The 16,822-nt window shown below is 53.1% G+C and overlaps 4 protein-coding genes across 4 annotated transcripts; 3 read left to right on the top strand and 1 right to left on the bottom strand.

Moving 5' to 3' along the window:
- Positions 1 to 1,155: 1,155 nt before the first annotated feature.
- Positions 1,156 to 2,730, top strand: PG985_012237 (uncharacterized protein; the record flags this gene model as incomplete). The annotated part of the gene is made up of 5 exons (XM_066832004.1): positions 1,156 to 1,362; positions 1,440 to 1,797; positions 1,852 to 1,943; positions 2,012 to 2,125; positions 2,197 to 2,730. 5 exons carry the CDS (start codon positions 1,156 to 1,158, stop codon positions 2,728 to 2,730), a joined length of 1,305 nt encoding a protein of 434 aa, XP_066680054.1.
- Positions 2,731 to 3,883: 1,153 nt separating this feature from the next.
- Positions 3,884 to 4,972, bottom strand: PG985_012236 (uncharacterized protein; the record flags this gene model as incomplete). The annotated part of the gene is made up of 3 exons (XM_066832003.1): positions 3,884 to 4,224; positions 4,288 to 4,760; positions 4,803 to 4,972. 3 exons carry the CDS (start codon positions 4,970 to 4,972, stop codon positions 3,884 to 3,886), a joined length of 984 nt encoding a protein of 327 aa, XP_066680053.1.
- Positions 4,973 to 6,633: 1,661 nt separating this feature from the next.
- Positions 6,634 to 11,088, top strand: PG985_012235 (MFS allantoate transporter; the record flags this gene model as incomplete). The annotated part of the gene is made up of 5 exons (XM_066832002.1): positions 6,634 to 7,732; positions 7,802 to 8,583; positions 8,638 to 9,096; positions 9,148 to 9,847; positions 9,914 to 11,088. The coding sequence occupies 5 exons, from the start codon at positions 6,634 to 6,636 to the stop codon at positions 11,086 to 11,088; spliced, it is 4,215 nt and encodes a 1,404-aa protein (XP_066680052.1).
- Positions 11,089 to 13,165: 2,077 nt separating this feature from the next.
- On the top strand, positions 13,166 to 15,450 carry PG985_012234 (WD40-repeat-containing domain protein; the record flags this gene model as incomplete). The annotated part of the gene is made up of 3 exons (XM_066832001.1): positions 13,166 to 14,328; positions 14,387 to 14,520; positions 14,672 to 15,450. 3 exons carry the CDS (start codon positions 13,166 to 13,168, stop codon positions 15,448 to 15,450), a joined length of 2,076 nt encoding a protein of 691 aa, XP_066680051.1.
- Positions 15,451 to 16,822: the final 1,372 nt, after the last annotated feature.

Below are 16,822 nucleotides of genomic sequence, written 5' to 3'. Positions count from 1 at the left end.
TGTTATGGCAGACACGGTCTCTTGACGACTTCACTGCGCCGTCATCCAGCCCAGAAGAACTTGACCAGGCTGCCGGAGAACCTTGTAAACGCCCTGCAAGGATTAACCGATGCAGCAACTCAAGGAAGGTGCCGTCTACTGCAGAGCTGGAGTTACCTACGCTATGGCAATGGCAGCGGGTCGAGAAAACACATACTGCCGGAAAAGCAATCTTACCGCGCCGTCCACAACAAGTGCAAGTATAAGTAGGTATCGGATTTGACGTGCAGTCAAGGAGCTAGGATCGAGGCGGAAAGTTATGCCAAGAAAAAAAAGGTACCGCGCTAATCTCGGGAAGTTCTTCCCAAATCCGGAAGCAGATCTGGGTGCAGGCCTGGGCGCAGGCCTGGACGTCGTTATAATTCGTGTACTTACTTATGGGATGTCCCCTCCTTCTTTCAACAAACACCGGGGAAAGGGCCGACTGGAACTCAAACCTAGAATCTCCTGATTTACCGACGATATGTCCCGCGTTAAGTGATCGCAATCAGAGGCCGTTCCGACGCTTTATTATTGCTTACTTGGCACCGTAGACATAGGGAAGTTCCGGACCCCCCAACCGTCTGGCTTGCCTAGCGTCTCATGCAAGGATCCACCGTAGCAAATTGATCACTCCGAGGCCCGCGACGAGGTCCGTTCTGGTCCTTGTTATTGAACCCGGCCGGTGGGTGCTAAGGTTTACAGGGTTTTTACGGACCCGGCTTGGGTATTTCGAGTCGGACTCGACCCGGGCCTGCCCCCGACAGCGGTATATCGCGAATCTGGTTTCAGGCACCACTTCGCACGAAGCTGGGGTTGCCAACTCGGGTAGCGATCAACAGCATCCGACTATCGTACATTGTATAGGGCACGAGATCTGTGTGAGCTCAGGCAACCCTTAACAATCACTGCTCCCCCCCCTCCCCTTTGAAACCACCATACCCTTCGTTATGGATCTACGTCCTGCAGGAGCTTCGTTCGGGAAACAGGATCGCTATCTGCTATCCCTCGGCCTCGTCCTTGAAAGTATTTCAACAATGGAGCGTGGCTTCGATCCATTCCCACCGGCGTTTCCTGTTCTTCGCTAGAATCAATCCATCCCACAATTCCACCAGGGCAACCAAGACATCATTCGCCATGGACGTGGACGCGGCAGCACAGGCAGCACAGGCTGCAGCAGCCATGCAGGCGGCCATACTGGCTGCTGTACACGCCGCCATCACCGAAATTTGGACCCTTTACGCCTTTGGCAGCTGCCTCATCATCTGCCGCTTATTCGTCCGCATCAAGATGGTGGGATTCCGGGGTCTCCAGCCAGATGATTATATCGTGGTCTGGGTCTTTGTGAGTAAACATCAACCGACATGCACTCATACACCCTTTCATAACATGAGAGACTTACCTAGATAATTTCTCACTAGATCATCTACACGTCCGTTTCAGTCGTTGGTCATGTCTTGATCCTCGACGCTCAAGGCCATCATACGTCACAACTCAGTCCGCAGGATCGGATCAACCTGCCCAAGTCCGACTACGCAATATACGAGTATGGCACCAAGCTATTCTTGGTGGGCGAGACGTTGTATATGGGCATAGTCTGGTCGCTTAAGCTGTGCATGGCCTTCTTTTACCGCCGTCTCGTACGTGGCCTCTGGACGGAGAAGCTTATCCTACTCCTTATCGGTGGGATCGGAGCTACAGGCATAGCCGGCATCCTCACCGTTTATACCACTTGTGTGCCTACCACCAAGATGTGGCAAATTCTGCCAGATCCAGGACGTTCGTATTCACCCTCTATAGTGTTCTTTATTCTCCATCTGACAGCATTTCTAGACCTCTGTGTGCCACAGAACCCTTGGGTTATGATCACCGTCCTTTGTCTCAATCTGGCGACGGATCTGTGTATCTTGAGCTTGCCTATCCCGGTACGAATTGGTTACCCCCTCGGGCTTTAGGGCTCTCTTCGACTAAACAGCGCTGACGCATAAATCAGGTTCTCGCCAAAATGCAAACAACCGCAGTCCGCAAGACGGGTCTGGTTTTCCTCTTTGGTCTTGGCGCTTTTACCATGGTTGCTGCCGTTCTTCGCATTGTCTCCATCTTCATCGTAAGTTTTCCAAGCCACCACGGCCGACTCAGAGCCATAAGAGGTCAAGTTTGCTAATTAAAGCGGCACAGCTTCAATCAGAAAGCGCTGGTGCGCTGTGGTCCATCCGCGAGGACTTCATCGCGGTTGTCGTGACCCAGGCGCCGATGGTGTACCCCCTGTTCGGGCGCAAGTTTTGGACGGCGGCGTACGGCAGCGGCAGCGGCAGTGCCAGCAAGGGGGGCTCATACTACAAGCAGAAGGATGGCCCAGGCGAGAGCCACGAGCTCAGATCCGGCACGCAGTCGAAGAAGGCCAAGGACCCCTACAGCCTGACGCAGCTGGGCATCACCCAGGTCGGCGGATCGGAGAGCCAGGAGGAGATGATCGAGCCTCCGAACCAGGCTGATGCCGCTGCCATCGCCGCTGCCGCCACCAATGCGAATAACCGGAGCCCGAATTTCTCCCGAACTCTTTCCGTCTCCAGAGAGGGAAGATCCCCGGCAAGGCGCCACGACAATAAGGTGGTAGTGGTGCAGCAGACGGTCATGACATCGGTCTCGGCCCGGCAACAGGAGTTTGAGGCCCAAGAACGACGCAAGATGCAGCACCCTTGGGATAATTGAAAACGGATGAAGTGTATTTCTAACTGAGGGGTCTTCAGGGGTCTTCTGGGTGAATCGATCTGTATTCATTATATCAATGTACTTATTTACATATTAATTGGCGCGTACATTCGCCCATTCTTGTCTTATGTTTGCCCGTCTGTTCTCATGGGCCTTACTCCTCTTTGTTCCCTTTATTTAGGATCGTGGTCTCGATTGCAACAGACCCGTTGACAGCCCGAACCAGACTTCTGGTTGATTTTGCGGGGTCGCCGCGGACGTGAAGGAGCGACCCTTGTAAAAAGTCAATCTACGCGAGTCAAGCCTCGCCCTCAAGATTGCCCACGGCCGACCTGATGAGACGTTGGTCCCTGTGTCGAGTCCTGAACCTGGCGATCCACCTTTCTCGAAGCGGTCCAACACGCGTCCAGACCATGCTCAATACGGAAGACGGTTCACGAGTAACCAGGGTTACGACTTAGAATCATAGCGAGACGGCAAAGGGCGGGAGGGACGGGAGACCCTGTGGCGGAGAAATTAAAGACGATATTTCCTTCTCCGGCCGGCTTGCAGCTTCTCGATTGGGTATTTTCCATGCACTTCAGCCGATTTCAACACCTTGGTCGTTGGGCAGCTTTTGATATCTTCGAGACCTCGTGGGCGTGCACCGTACGGACGTCGAGGCTCGAGCGTGAGTGATGCCACAATTCAGCAGCTGACGGGGACACTATTCGATTGGCCAGTCTCGTCTAAACGTGAAAGTTGAAAAAGCTCATGTGATTTTATTCCATACTTGTGACAAGGGCTTTGTAGGGCTTGTATCTGATTCAGCTAATATTTGACTATGGCACTTAGAAGGGCTCTGGTTCTGTCTCCCTTCGTGATGTGTGAAAGTGAGGCTATATATATAAATTGGCCGAGATCGGTACATCCTTCTCGTACCTGGATATTGATCCTACGCGCCGTAGCCGTCAAGGAATGTAGTTATCCGTTGGGCCGGTATGCATGCCTAGTTGGTCCTGCAGAGTGACTGTTGGATCTGCGTGTGACAATATTACTCGTGAGACAAAATGGTAAGCTCGCATCCGAACTGGGCTATTGAGTGATAATCAATTTTAACTAGGACTCGGTGTAGCTACTGTGACCCCAGTTCATCCAGAGAGATATATCAAGCTTATTTGTCCTTCACGTGTGTCTTCATATTCTTGTCAACGCCCAGCCACAGCAAATCGGGTCTACTGTAATGACCGCAAAGATCGAGGAACGACTTTGATCCGATAATCTGGTCAAGGTCCAGATCCGCATATACAATGCCCTCTTCCGTCGCGGGAATATCCTCCGAAAGCTTACGGCCATCGGGCCCAAAGACGGCGGAGCAGCCACCGCCAGGCGTCGCCATGAGCAAACCGGTCGACGTCTTCATTCTCTCAATGCCTTTGTTGCTCAGCACCGTCGAGGTATGCAATACGAAAGTCTGGGACTCGATGGCATATGTTCTCGAGAGGGTTTCAATGCCTATAGAATGATCAGAATTCATAGCTCCAGATGTCTGACAGACGGGGAAAGGAAAATACGTACCCTCGCGCGACATGGAGTAGAGTTCTGGGCCCTGGTGAGGGTAGACAGGTGGCCATGCCGCCACATGAATCTGCTCTCGCTGCGAGCACGTGTAGTACTTCAGCAACGGCTGGCAGTGCTCCCAGCACGATAACGCGCCAATGCGGCCGACAGAGGTATCGGCCACGCTGTCGAGGCACTCGGCCGAGGCGTCACCAAACACGCTGCGCTCGGCGTGGGTAGCTTTGATCTTGGACCGGGCCGCCAAGATCTCGCCGTCCTCGGCGCCGATGATGGCCTGCGAGATGTAGAGGGAGTTGTTCCGGTTCTCGCTAAAGCCCAAGACCACGACGATCTGGTGCTGGGCCGCACAGGCCCGGATGCGGTCCATCTGGGCCGACGAGATGACGAGCGAGTTCTTGGTGTAGGGCACGATCATCGTCGGGTCCACTGGCCGATCCCTGGAGTCCCCCCCCCCCCATGTTAGCAAATACCTGGTTTTTAAGGACGTGCTCCGGAAATCGGGAATAAGTTACCAAATCCACGCCGGGTAGCCGGGGATCCAACATTCGGGAAACGAGATCAGGCGTGCGCCGTACGAAGCGGCTTCGGCAATCAATTTGCATGTCTTCTCTACGCCAGCCTCCAGGTCGAGCCATTCAGGCTCGGCCTGTGTGACGGCAACGCGCAGCGGGATCTTGGCCATGTTGATGTTCAAGCGATGTTACTTAGGTTGGTAGTGCTGTGTAGATGAACAGTGTGGTGATGAATTCAGCGCTTTCCACCCGTTTGCGATGAGCTACTGCAGGAACGGCTATGCTTTGTGTTATATACTCATTTGAGAAGTTGCGTGCGCGGCTTTAATCTCGGCCTTCTCTGTCCATTGGGTATGGACACGATATGCATGAATGCAAATCTGTTCGCATTGGGAATTTCCCGTCAGGGGTGGCCACTGTCTCATGACTCGTACCAAGCCGGTGGGAGGCTCGGCCGCGTACGTGACTCGAGTGAACGCCTGATGATGAAGTTTAATAAGAGGATCTGGGGCTGTGAGGAATCAAAGAAGTTGTACAAAAGCTCAGATATACCGCGTCTAATTGCACTGTACAGGGGACAATACGTAGCATATAGTAGTATTGAGATGGGGACGGGAGGGAAGGAGGGAAGGGTTGTCCTGGCCGCTCTGGCCAACCAACTAACAGGTCCCCGCCAGTGGGGCCTATCAATATCCCGGCGGCACGGGAACACCCTACCGACCACGGTAAGTCCCGCCTGTCCTCGGAGTTCAAGACAAGATCGGGCCCGCATGTCAATCGAGTGTGTTACTGACCCTTGTTCAGTTGAACAACCGAGCACGTATTGAGAGGCTGCCTGGCCAGAAATGGCTTGATGGATACGTCTGTTCCGTGGAAAAGCCACCTGCCCGAGTATAGCCGGGAGACTCGAATGTTGACAATCCACATGGTCCCCGGGTTTGTCCACACTCTTGCCGGCAACTCGTATCGCGTGGATTGGAGCTACTCTTCTCTTTAGCGACCCAGCTCTGAGTATCCCAGAAGGAGACTCCGCTGTGGGCGTTGTTTCCTTCGATGGTGTTTACGCGTTGCGCAGGTGTTGTCGAATCAAACGGGCAAAAGGGGATTGAAGACAAGTTGGCCATGGAACCGGGAAAGTAAAACAAATAGAAAAGGTAAACGATATATGGTTCGACTTGATGACGATAGGGGTAGATTTGGGACTCACTGCAGGGTCTTGGCTTAAGTAAACATAGCTTTATAGGGCGCTCAAGATCCCTAATATTGCATAAACCGTTTGTTTTCAGAAAGGAGTGCTCGAGACGCAAGTATATGAGCTACCCCTATTCGAATATCCAATGGCCCAGGTCAATAGGGGTACGGCTCGTGTTTTTCCTATGCCGTGCGACACTTTTCATCCTATCCGGAATACCAGGAATACAAGAGCAGTTCTCGCCTAATTGTGGCAATGTCCAGTGAAAGCCATAGGATGCACGCACATTGCTATAGCTAGACGGAGCGTATTCAGAAGAGAGGTTCTGATTGGGTCAATCAACGGGGGCATTATAGTCAACACGTGATATCCCACCTGGAGCGTGGATTGACGTAAGCTAAACTATCAAAGCTCGGGCCACAGCGCCAAAATCCGACCGCGTCAGTGCGTCACAAAGCTTCACAGGAAGCTAGATTGGCGTTTCAGATATCGTATGGGGTAGGCGAGCTCTCATATGACTTGCAGCACAGCTACCTCACGCGACTCGAGATAACATGCCTATGTGTATTCGTTCTACCTAGGATGTCCTGAAGAGGTCTATTTACTCTGAGTCCTACGAGGTTGAGATTGCGATGCACAATGGCATCCGAGTCTGCGGTGTGCCAGGCCCTAAACCTGTCCGACGGGCAGGCCTGCAAGGAGGCGGCTATAGTATCCAACAACCTGCTCTGCAGGTTCCATGCAAAGCAGTGCTATGGCCTGTACAAAGGATACAAACGCCGCAATCTTAAGCTTGACACGCTTTCGGAGCAGGCTCCAGCATATTTCCAGCACGCCGATGTCCCGCTCGCCAACGATGACTTTGACAAGGCGGGGGACGAGGGTGTGCTCAAGGACATCCACGACCACCTCTTCAAGCTCTACGTGCTCCTAGGCAAGGTCATCGACGCGAGGAAGTTGCACCACAAACACTTCTACCCCCTGACCCTGGACTACGGCCACCAGGCCTACCTGGACGGCCTGACCAACAGGCGGCATGTGGTCCTGCGCGCTCTGGAGCGCGTGGAGAAGCGCACGGCCGAGGTCCTCTACGACAAGGAGAGATGGTTTGACTGGGTCCGCGAGGTCCAGGAGGACGACGAGGTCAACCGCGAGAAGGAGCAGAAGCGCGTCAAGGCGGAAGCTGCCATGTTCCGCCGCCACTACCAGAGGGTCCAGGCCCGACTCCAGGCCAAGCGCCAGAAGGACGAGAAGAAGCGCCAGGATGCCTACCTGGAGGCTGTGTACCAAGAGCGCCGGGCCTCCACGAGCCCCGACGAGGAGGAAGACATCGAGGACTGGGATCCTATCGAAGATGGCGATGATCACCAACAATACATCGACCTTATCCGACACTTCATGTGGCTGGAGCTTCTGGATGACAAGGCTGAGCCAACCGCGAGTGCGAATCCCACGAATGGCGCGCCAGCGTCATCGTCTAGTACTCAGCCGGCCCCTGTGGCGGAGGGCTCCGCCAAGAAGTCGAAAGCGAAGAAGAAATCGAAATCAAAGGCAACCAAACCCGACGCCAACTCCCAGGCGAAGCAACCGATTGGTCACGACAAAACGCCGGATGACAAAAAGGAGAACATGGGCGGCCAAGACATGGTGTTAGCCATGGCCGTTGACGAGAACGACAAGAACACATACGAGCCACAAAAGGCCAATGTCGAGACAGAATCCGAGCTAAGGACAAGACGTAAGTATTTGGTCTTACCCAGCTTTCTTTTTTACTTTTTCTTTTTCTGACCTGAAATCATCCTTATAGTCGAGTCTGGGGTCAAGAGAAATTTGAACGACGTAGAGGGGCCGATGATCGTGGGGACTCTGCAGAACCCCTTCGAAACCCTTGAGCGAATAGCTCCGATGACCGCAGACGAAATCGCCGAGGTGATTCGCGATATCAAGGAGATTAAGCAACTCCTATTTTGTCGAATCCTGCTTTCACACACGGCTCTGTTGCCGAAAGCACTCAAGGCAAACAGTATCCAGGAGTTCTTGGAGGACCCCGAGATTGTCGATGCCGATCTTCGAGACTTGTGCCTGAAACTTGAACGACCTACTCTGCAGGACCTCCGTGACGCTTGCGCTGATCTCTTCAGGGGCGACGAGCCGGAGGAGGAAGACCAAGAGGAAGCAGAAGAGGAACGAGAGACTCTTGAGGAGATCCTGATGCGCCAGAGGCGTCACGGACATCTCTCGGACCCTTATGCGATGTTTGACAAGTTCTCCAAAGTGTTACCAACCTTAGAGGGGTCACAGGCGAAAGACGATTTCGAGCCGCCCCCGGACCAAACAGACCGCAAAATGAAGATCCGAGTATGTGGACGGAGTATATGGAACTATGCCAGTGAGAAGTCTATGTCTCGAAGTGGTTGGCTACATTTCTCTATCATGGCGAAAGATTGCCAGTTCAAGCACGCCATGGAGCTTTGCCGCAACTGGGACGAATTTTCTGAGCTGAACTTCTTATGCCAATGGCAATACTTCCCAGCTTCAAACTGGGTGAACGCTGGATCCGACAAACTCATCAGTCAACTAAACGAACTTGTAAGTGCTTTCCCCTCTAGAAGCATGCGGTTCCGTGTGTTAACTTCAAGATAGAACTTCTTTCCATATTTCAGGGACTTCACTGCCATGCAGAGGACACACCACAACGAAGTGGGGAACCGCCAGCGTGGTGTGAGGCGACAGCACAGCATGGTTGAGACTCGCAACGTCATTGTCGGCCATATGAAACGCAACGATTCGGTGACGCGCCGCTTTATCCAGTACTGTATCATGCGAGCAGGAGAACTACTCATCATGGTCCGTGACGGTAGAACCGGCGAGGTAATCACCTCGCCGGAGGAAAACCAACTTTGGACATGGCGAGAAAAACACGGAGTCGGACGGGCTAACAAATCCGAATGGACTAACATACTTGAAGTTGGACCCTCATACTTTTTCAAAGTTGAGATGCTTCGGGATTTCCATTTGAACTTTGACGATTACTATGAGGTCTGGATCTGGGACTTCAGACCGGGAGAACGCCCCCTCGTACTGTACAACACGACTGTTGAGGTAATGTTCCCAAGCTTGTTGACAACTAGAACTGCGGCTAACAGTCACTAGGATCTTCGGAAAGCTGCTCGTATGACCAAGCTCTCAGATATGTACATGAACAAGGAGAAATTCCTGCGCAGCATCACCCGCGAGGAAGACACACAGAGGATGCGGTCCATCAAGCCAGGGGAGCAAGTCAAGAGCATGTGGGATGTTGTCACAGACCCAAGCAACATGTACGCTGTATGGGACGAGAAAGGCAACCAGGAGATCCACGACTCCGGTTCGCACGGTGGGCCCTCCAATCAGTTCTATTCTGAGGCCGACGTCGCGGAGGACATGGTCCTCTTCCCAGATGAACTCGTTTCTGCGAAGCGCAACGTACCGTTCAAGGAGATCACCAACCCCGTCACGAAAATGGAAGTGGGGAGCAAAACGTACCTTCAGTTCTTGGCTCGAAGGCTGAAGCAGTACAAACCAACTAACAAAGAGTTGACGGGTTCGGAGTATAGTTCTGATGATACTGAATCGTCGAGTGTGGATGACATGGAGGATGAAATGGAGGATGAGAGGGAGCACATATGGAAGCTCCCTCCAATCTGGACGGTGGCTGAGCAGGAGGTGATGCCAAACGTCCGATCTTCGGAGAAGAAGCGACTCTTGGAAAGGACTGCGATGTATTTGGCGGAATTCAAGAGGGAGGAGAGCTTCCTCCACAGATACAAGGCCGCGGAAGAGCGGGAAATCATGGACAGAGACCGCGGTATTGGTAATGACCCGTTCAGCCCTTCACTGTGCCCCTTTCCTTGTCCGCAACAGTGCTAACGAGCAGCAGCTTTGAAACAAGGATTTCATCTAGGAGACCTCGAGCCTGGCGCACAGGAAAAGTACGACGTGTCCAAACGAATGATCGAGGCTATTCAGAATAGCGAGCCAGCAGGAAACACCAAAGAAATGTTCTGGTTCATTGTCAGGACCATGGACTGGCTCGACGTCAAAGCCGCATATTCAAGCTACAACCATGATCAACAAGCCCCATGGCCACATTCGTTCATTGTCCAGGACCTTGTTCACGCAACAGCATGCATGGCCCCATACTTCAGGAACGTGGAGGCAGCGGGCCCAATCACCGCATTCATGGATTCTGCAGCCGGCTCCGAGTTTCGAGAGTCTGCCCTGTTCCGACCACAGGAGCGTGCGCAGACGATACCCGATCGCCGGACGCGCACTGGCTTCCGAACGCGGCCCAAGTCTTTCTGGAAGGAATGGAACGCCATCTTAGAACACTGCAACAGCCGCAACAAATGGCACGTGGCGGAGTTTCCTATGGAATGGAGCATCGCCATTCGTCCGATCATCGCCAAGCTCTACAGAGCCGGTGTCATTGCCCCGGCTAATGTCGAACCGCACCCAGCCATCGTACCTGGGTACGCCATTGCCAATACAGAGCCCCATCGCCCCGGCAAGCTGGACCTATTCATCGACTACACCGACCGCCAAGGTGCTGCGCAGATTAAGCAAGGTTGGGACACGGGCATGTTGCGGCCGGACCAGTGGCCCGAACTGGCCCCCCTGGCCCGGGCATTCGTCGCGAAGCATGGTTCTCAGTCGCGCTTCGCGGTGCTACGGCTGTGGTCGGCGCCGCATTTCTACCCGCTCATGATCGGGGAGCAGAACCGGCCCCTGTTCATGTTCCTGGACCCCATCGGCCGGACCTGGCAGTGGAAGCTCATCTGCAAGGACTTCATGGTCAGCGAGTGGAGCATGTACCACGCCACCGACCTGCGCGTTGAGCTGCTCCGGCGCCAGCTGGGGCCCGACCGCGTCCAGCATCGCGGCGAGGTCATCTTGGTCATGGGCACCGACGAGGCCGAGCTGTTCAGGAACGCCGTCGCGATGACTTTTGCCATTCAGACGAAGCCGTGGTTGAGGGAGATTGATCTCTGGAAGAGCTTTATCAATGTGGACTTGGGGTTCCTTGAGGGGTTGGATCCGTATTGGCTAGATTGAACCAGCGTGGTTGAGCACACCTTCTTGGAATGTAAGAAATCTCTCAGGAATCCGAAAATATGGCGTGCTATATTATTACGAAATAGTTTGAAGATTACCTGCATCAGGTCTTGCATTGCGACATCCATTGCACCATGTCATGTCCTCGTCAGCTTCTGGAGCAAGATTTGGTAATGACCACCTTGATGGAGTTTGAAATGCTCCCATAATCGTGCATGTCGTGCAATGCGACTATTACCGATGGGTCGGAAATAATGTATGGTAATAATGCATTGGCTGACAAGAAACTGACGGAGTCAGACCTGACCCTGTCTGCGCTCCGAACATACCGTGATGTCGTGACACGAGTGGGTAGTTAACAACTATGTAGACTGCTTACTGTGTAATGGTTAATGGCAACCGAATCGTGTTCTTGAATAAACTCCGATATCGTCTGTCGGGACACGCATGGCTTGCGTTTGTTCCTGCTCTCTTCATTGGCTAACTGTGAAAGTGCACCCTCAAAGATATGAGAACGGGCCAAGATGGTGTGATCTGAAGATTGTCAGAGCTCGCTAGCGGTCACATCTGTTGATTCTTCTCAAGGGGCTATCGAAGCCGGCAGGCAATAAGATAGGATGGTCGAATGGCGCAATCCCCAACTTGGCTCACGTGCTCCATGGCCGCGCTACTCCCGCCCCGACAGCCGCCCAAGTGCCGGCTCTACAACCCTATCAGCGGCAATCGGTCGAGGCTGTCGGTGTACCTTGCAGGCGAGATCAGGCGTTAGGTAAGCCACCAATTGACATGGGAAGTTGTGCGAGAAAGCGATACCAGGGTAATGTTCTTGTCACTTCCCCAGCAATTATTGGAGAGGACCTCAGCACCCGATCCCACTGCCTGAAACGCAAATGATAATGGCTGCCCAATAGAGCTGGCAAGATTAGGCTAACCCCCGAAATGTGGACATGCATACTCGATACCCCGAAGAAAGGGTCTCTCTCACGGCTTACCACAATCTAGGCACTAGGCTGGTAGGTGGTGTTTTCTGGGGTGCAGCTGAGAATTGGACGGCTAGCCTCACCGATACCCGCCAATGTATCTCTTCCAGGCGTTTTCCAAGGCTCATCATTAGTGGGCCGCAGCACGCCATTGTGCGGCAAAGGAGCCAAAAAGAGACGCACACTCGAATCAGCACCCGAGAATTTGGTAGAACTGGGTACAGGCCCCAGTTTACCCCTACCAGTAACACGCGCATCCTATCCCACCGCCTTCTCAGGTTTCGTACGTAGCCAGCGCCAGCAGCACAGTTTTGTATGTAGCGTAGCTGGGCTGTCTCCTGTCACTCAAAGCGTCGCTGTTGGCTCACGGTCTAGGTCTGCCTGGTGGCATGTCGATATCCTATTGCGTGCTATCTAGTTCCCCAGTTTTGGACCAACCGAACCTTATGTAAGTAACGTCAGGTCCTAGGTTGTCATCAGACGATCCATAGTTCCCAACTTCGAAGCAGTCAAGCAAACCGAAAAACAGAGCAAGAAGCTGCAGCCATTCAACACCACATCTATTCCCCCCTCTCCTCCCGACTTCAAGCCCACCAACGAACGACATATATCTCCGTCCCTTCTTCTGCAGCCAAGTAGCAAGAGGACACCAGTCGCCCTCAACCTCCGACTTCCGCGCATCATTGGACGGCAAAGAACGGTCCAGTGCTGCCGAATCAGAGCTTATTACTGTGCTGCCGATTGCGCAAGAATACCTGCCCAATTGCGAATCCCATTCCGGCTTGTTCTTGAACAACACACCGCCGCAAACACCCGCTCCCATTTCTCCAGCTGTCTCGATTATTGCTCCTCCCATTGGGTTGTCGTCTACCGTCGACTTGAGCAATCCCTTCGGCCTGGCCACCATCCCTTTCGACATACCGCTGTGCAAACTTGGCCCAAGCACGTCATTCTTCCTCCTCTAGGGTTGACCGGGTACATATCCCAGCTGGCCCCCAAGGTACCACACGTTTGGCTCGGCTCAGCCCGCGTGCGATGAATACATAAGACATTATTCTATTCAGGGGAAGTCAGAATAACGCTCTACTATGTTCAATATGTATGCAACCTCCATGATGGACAATGCAACATCACTACCATGGATCAACGGCCATGACACGCTACCGTCTACGGAATATGATTTCAGCCTACGCCCCAGCGACTCGACTGATGCCGCAACCCTTGCTTCAGCTGTGCCCGCAATCTCGTCTTCCAACGGTATTCGATCTCACCACCCTCTGTCGCCAACCTCCTCGATCCCCTCACCGAGTACCAGACCGGTAGATGACCACCTTCACGGCGAAACCCACCATTCCACCACCAACAACTGCGATAGGCGGAAACCACACGAGGACGGCGTCTCGCGCATGTCCAATATGTCCCAACAAGCGGTTGGCCAGACTGTGACGCCTTTCTTGAGGGAGCACATTCCCGGCATCTATGCGCCTGTCGGCAAGCCTGACACACCGGCCATGGCCCTGGCAAGAATCAAGGATAATAAAGACCCGAACAGCAAATTCTGTTACCGACATGCGCCGGACTCCAAGTGCCGCAAGGCCGCCGACGAAAACAAGATGGCATTGATACAAAGCGAGATGGAGATGCTCCCCTCGGCGGACCAGCAAGCGATTGCCCATGTCTGGTCGTTGTTCTCAGCGGCACCCACGAAACACCGAGATCTAATGTTGCAGGGCATCGTCACCCAGTGTTGCTTCCCTCAACTGTCCCTGGTATCTCGGGAAGTGTCCGAACAGCTGAAGATCGACTTTCTCTCCGCCCTGCCGACCGAGCTCTCGTTCAAAATCCTGTCATCTCTTGACTGTGTATCTTTGTGCAAAGCGGCCCAGGTCAGCCGCCGCTGGCGGTTGTTGGCCGATGACGACCAAGTGTGGCACCACATGTGCCAACAACATATCGACCGCAAATGTACCGCATGCGGTTGGGGTTTGCCACGCCTGGAAAAAAGGCGCTTACGAGACTGGAAGAAACAACAACAGCGCCTACTAGAGCAACAAAACCAGGCTCGGGTTGTTGATGTGACCGACGTCGATACAAATATCGCGACTGGCGCAGCAAGTCCAGCTAAGCGATCGGCACCATCCCACGAGGACGACGATAGAGCAAAGAGGCAATGCGTCCATAATGAGCGTCCCAGCCCTGAGCGCAAATTCCGGCCCTGGAAGACGGTATACAAAGAACGGTTCCAGGTCGGATCCAATTGGTATGTTTCCCCCGTGCTGTTGTGTAATTTCAGTGCAGCCGCTAACAATGCACTGCAGGAAATATGGCCGTTGTTCCATGAAGGTCTTCCGCGGCGAGCACACGAATGGTGTAACATGCTTACAATTCGATGATAATGTCCTCGCAACTGGAAGCTATGATTCCTCCATCAAACTGTGGGATATCGAGAAAGGTCATGTCATCCGAACGCTGCGGGGGCCACACATCCGGCATCAGAGCCTTGCAGTTTGATGACCGATTACTTGTCAGTGGCAGTCTCGATAACACTGTCCGCATTTGGAACTGGCGTACCGGGGTGTGCATCAATACTCTACATCACCAAGGAGGTGTGATCAGTGTCCACATGGACGGCGATTACTTAGCCTCTGGATCGATGGACCAGTCGATCAAGATCTTCAACTTCAAGACGCGACAATCCTTTTGTCTGCGCGGCCATGAAGATTACGTCAACCATGTCAAGCTTGATCTCGCCTCCAGGACCGTTCTTTCCGCTTCAGATGATACTACGGTCAAGCTGTGGGATATTGATAGTGCTACATGCATCAAGACCTACGAGGCCCATGTTGGGCAAGTGCAGCAGGTGCTTCCGCTGCCTGACGATTTCGAGTTCGAAGACGATAATCTGGCTGATAATGACGCTGCTTCTTCGACTAGCGGCCGTAGCGGCAGCCCTGGTATGGGATCATCGTCTCAGAGTGCTATCGACGAGACAAGACAGGCATACGGATCTGTTTTCGAACTTCAAAAGGAGCGTCCGTTGCCCCCGCGCTTCATGCTTACGGGTAGTTTGGACAACACGCTGCGGCTGTGGGACACTGCAACGGGCAAGTGTCTGCGTACCTTCTTTGGTCACGTCGAAGGCATCTGGGGTGTCTGTGGTGATTCGCTCCGCTGTGTTAGCGGCGCGAACGATGCGACGGTCAAGGTATGGGACCCCAGGACGGGCAAATGCGAAAGAACCTTCACGGGGCACCAGGGCCCGGTTACATGTGTCGGTTTGAGCGATAGCCGCATGGCGAGTGGCGGAGAGGACGGCGAGGTACGACTTTACAAGTTCGACAGCGATCCGTCGGAGGCAGAGCAGTTGGGGACGCCTGCGTAAAAGGCGGCCAATTCGGCTTTGATCCTTTTTTTTCTTCTTGTTCTCGGACTTGGTTCGATGAGAATGGGTTCGGCGTTTAAAGATACCACTTTGGTTGGACACGGACGGGAAATTTCTATAGAGTGGACTGCGTCATTGGGGACCGTCGGTACATGGCTTATTATTGTAAACGAGACAATGATACAGAAACCGACCAAGGCGTTCCACGGGAATGGATTTATAGGGATGGAACAGGGGAATGATGACATGGTATGGGTGTCAAGGAGTTCATGATTTGTAACATCAGCCCGACGAAAAAAAGCAGCTACTTGATTTAGCTCCTTGCCATAATACAGCTACAACTCTTGAACGATTATCGATAATAACCTTTGACTTCCATGACATGTGAAATGGACATGTCGGTGTTCCCTACATAGAAGCTGATCTGACTCGCACAACGGCTAGTCTTTCACGTGAAGATACATATTTCTACGGTTGAGTAGGAAAACACAGAGTCTCTTGTTTAGATAGAATATAGGTAAAAGGAGTCATCGCGACATGGTGACATGGTTATTCCGGTTCTCTCCTTGACTTCATCGCTATTTGGAAACCTCGGTCAAGTACCGAGGCTTGGAGGGGCGCATATTGCATTCCATCAACCAATTGTTGCACAGGATTTGCAGCAGCCAGAAAAGATTATGTCGTACCTACCGACGTAACGCAGTCTGCAAGTCTGCCTCGGAAGCAGCCGGGCAATAAAGATGCCGGGTGTGTGTTTTAGGTCTTATTTGATAAGGAGTCTAGTAGGGAGCTGGAATCTGGAGCTGAGCCGCCAACCTAGGGGGAGGGGCTAGCTACGGCTTCCCCGCAAAATCACAAGCTCGGTTCTCTGTCGGCAATAGAACGACACAACGTCATTCTCGGTCAGGCGTAATCACAGGCTCGACCTCAGCAATAGGGCTGGAAGGCGGCGGCATTCTGAGCGACAGCAATCCTTTCAGAGGCCAATGGCACTGGGAAGACTTGGCCGAATCAAGAAGTTGGGGGTTGCGCATCAACAGCAAAATGAAAAGACTTGGGCGACGTCGTCTTTTTTTGGTCCTTGTTTTGTAGCTGTGGTTGTCATTTGTTTCTGTTTGGTTTGAGCTCCGGTCCGCCGAACTAAGGGCTTCCGGCTATGCGCGCTCGCCTCTGACCGAAACCAAACCTAGCCAACCTATGTACTTCTTCCCGCTTCAGAACCGGGGGACTGGCTGGGCGGGCTGGGCTCCTGTCACGTCGCATTTTCTTCGCCTAGCACATCAATTGTTAGTCGGGCGGAGAATCACTTGGCAAGGGCCATCTGGTAGGTTAAAGTCCCTTTGACACGAGATCTACCGACTGCCCTTTCTCC

This window comes from Apiospora marii, assembly GCF_038362585.1.
Source record: "Apiospora marii strain CBS 49790 chromosome Unknown utg000009l_segment0_segment0, whole genome shotgun sequence".
In the NCBI taxonomy this organism is placed as follows: Eukaryota; Fungi; Ascomycota; class Sordariomycetes; order Amphisphaeriales; family Apiosporaceae; genus Apiospora; species Apiospora marii.
This window is presented reverse-complemented; position numbering and strand designations above follow the sequence as displayed.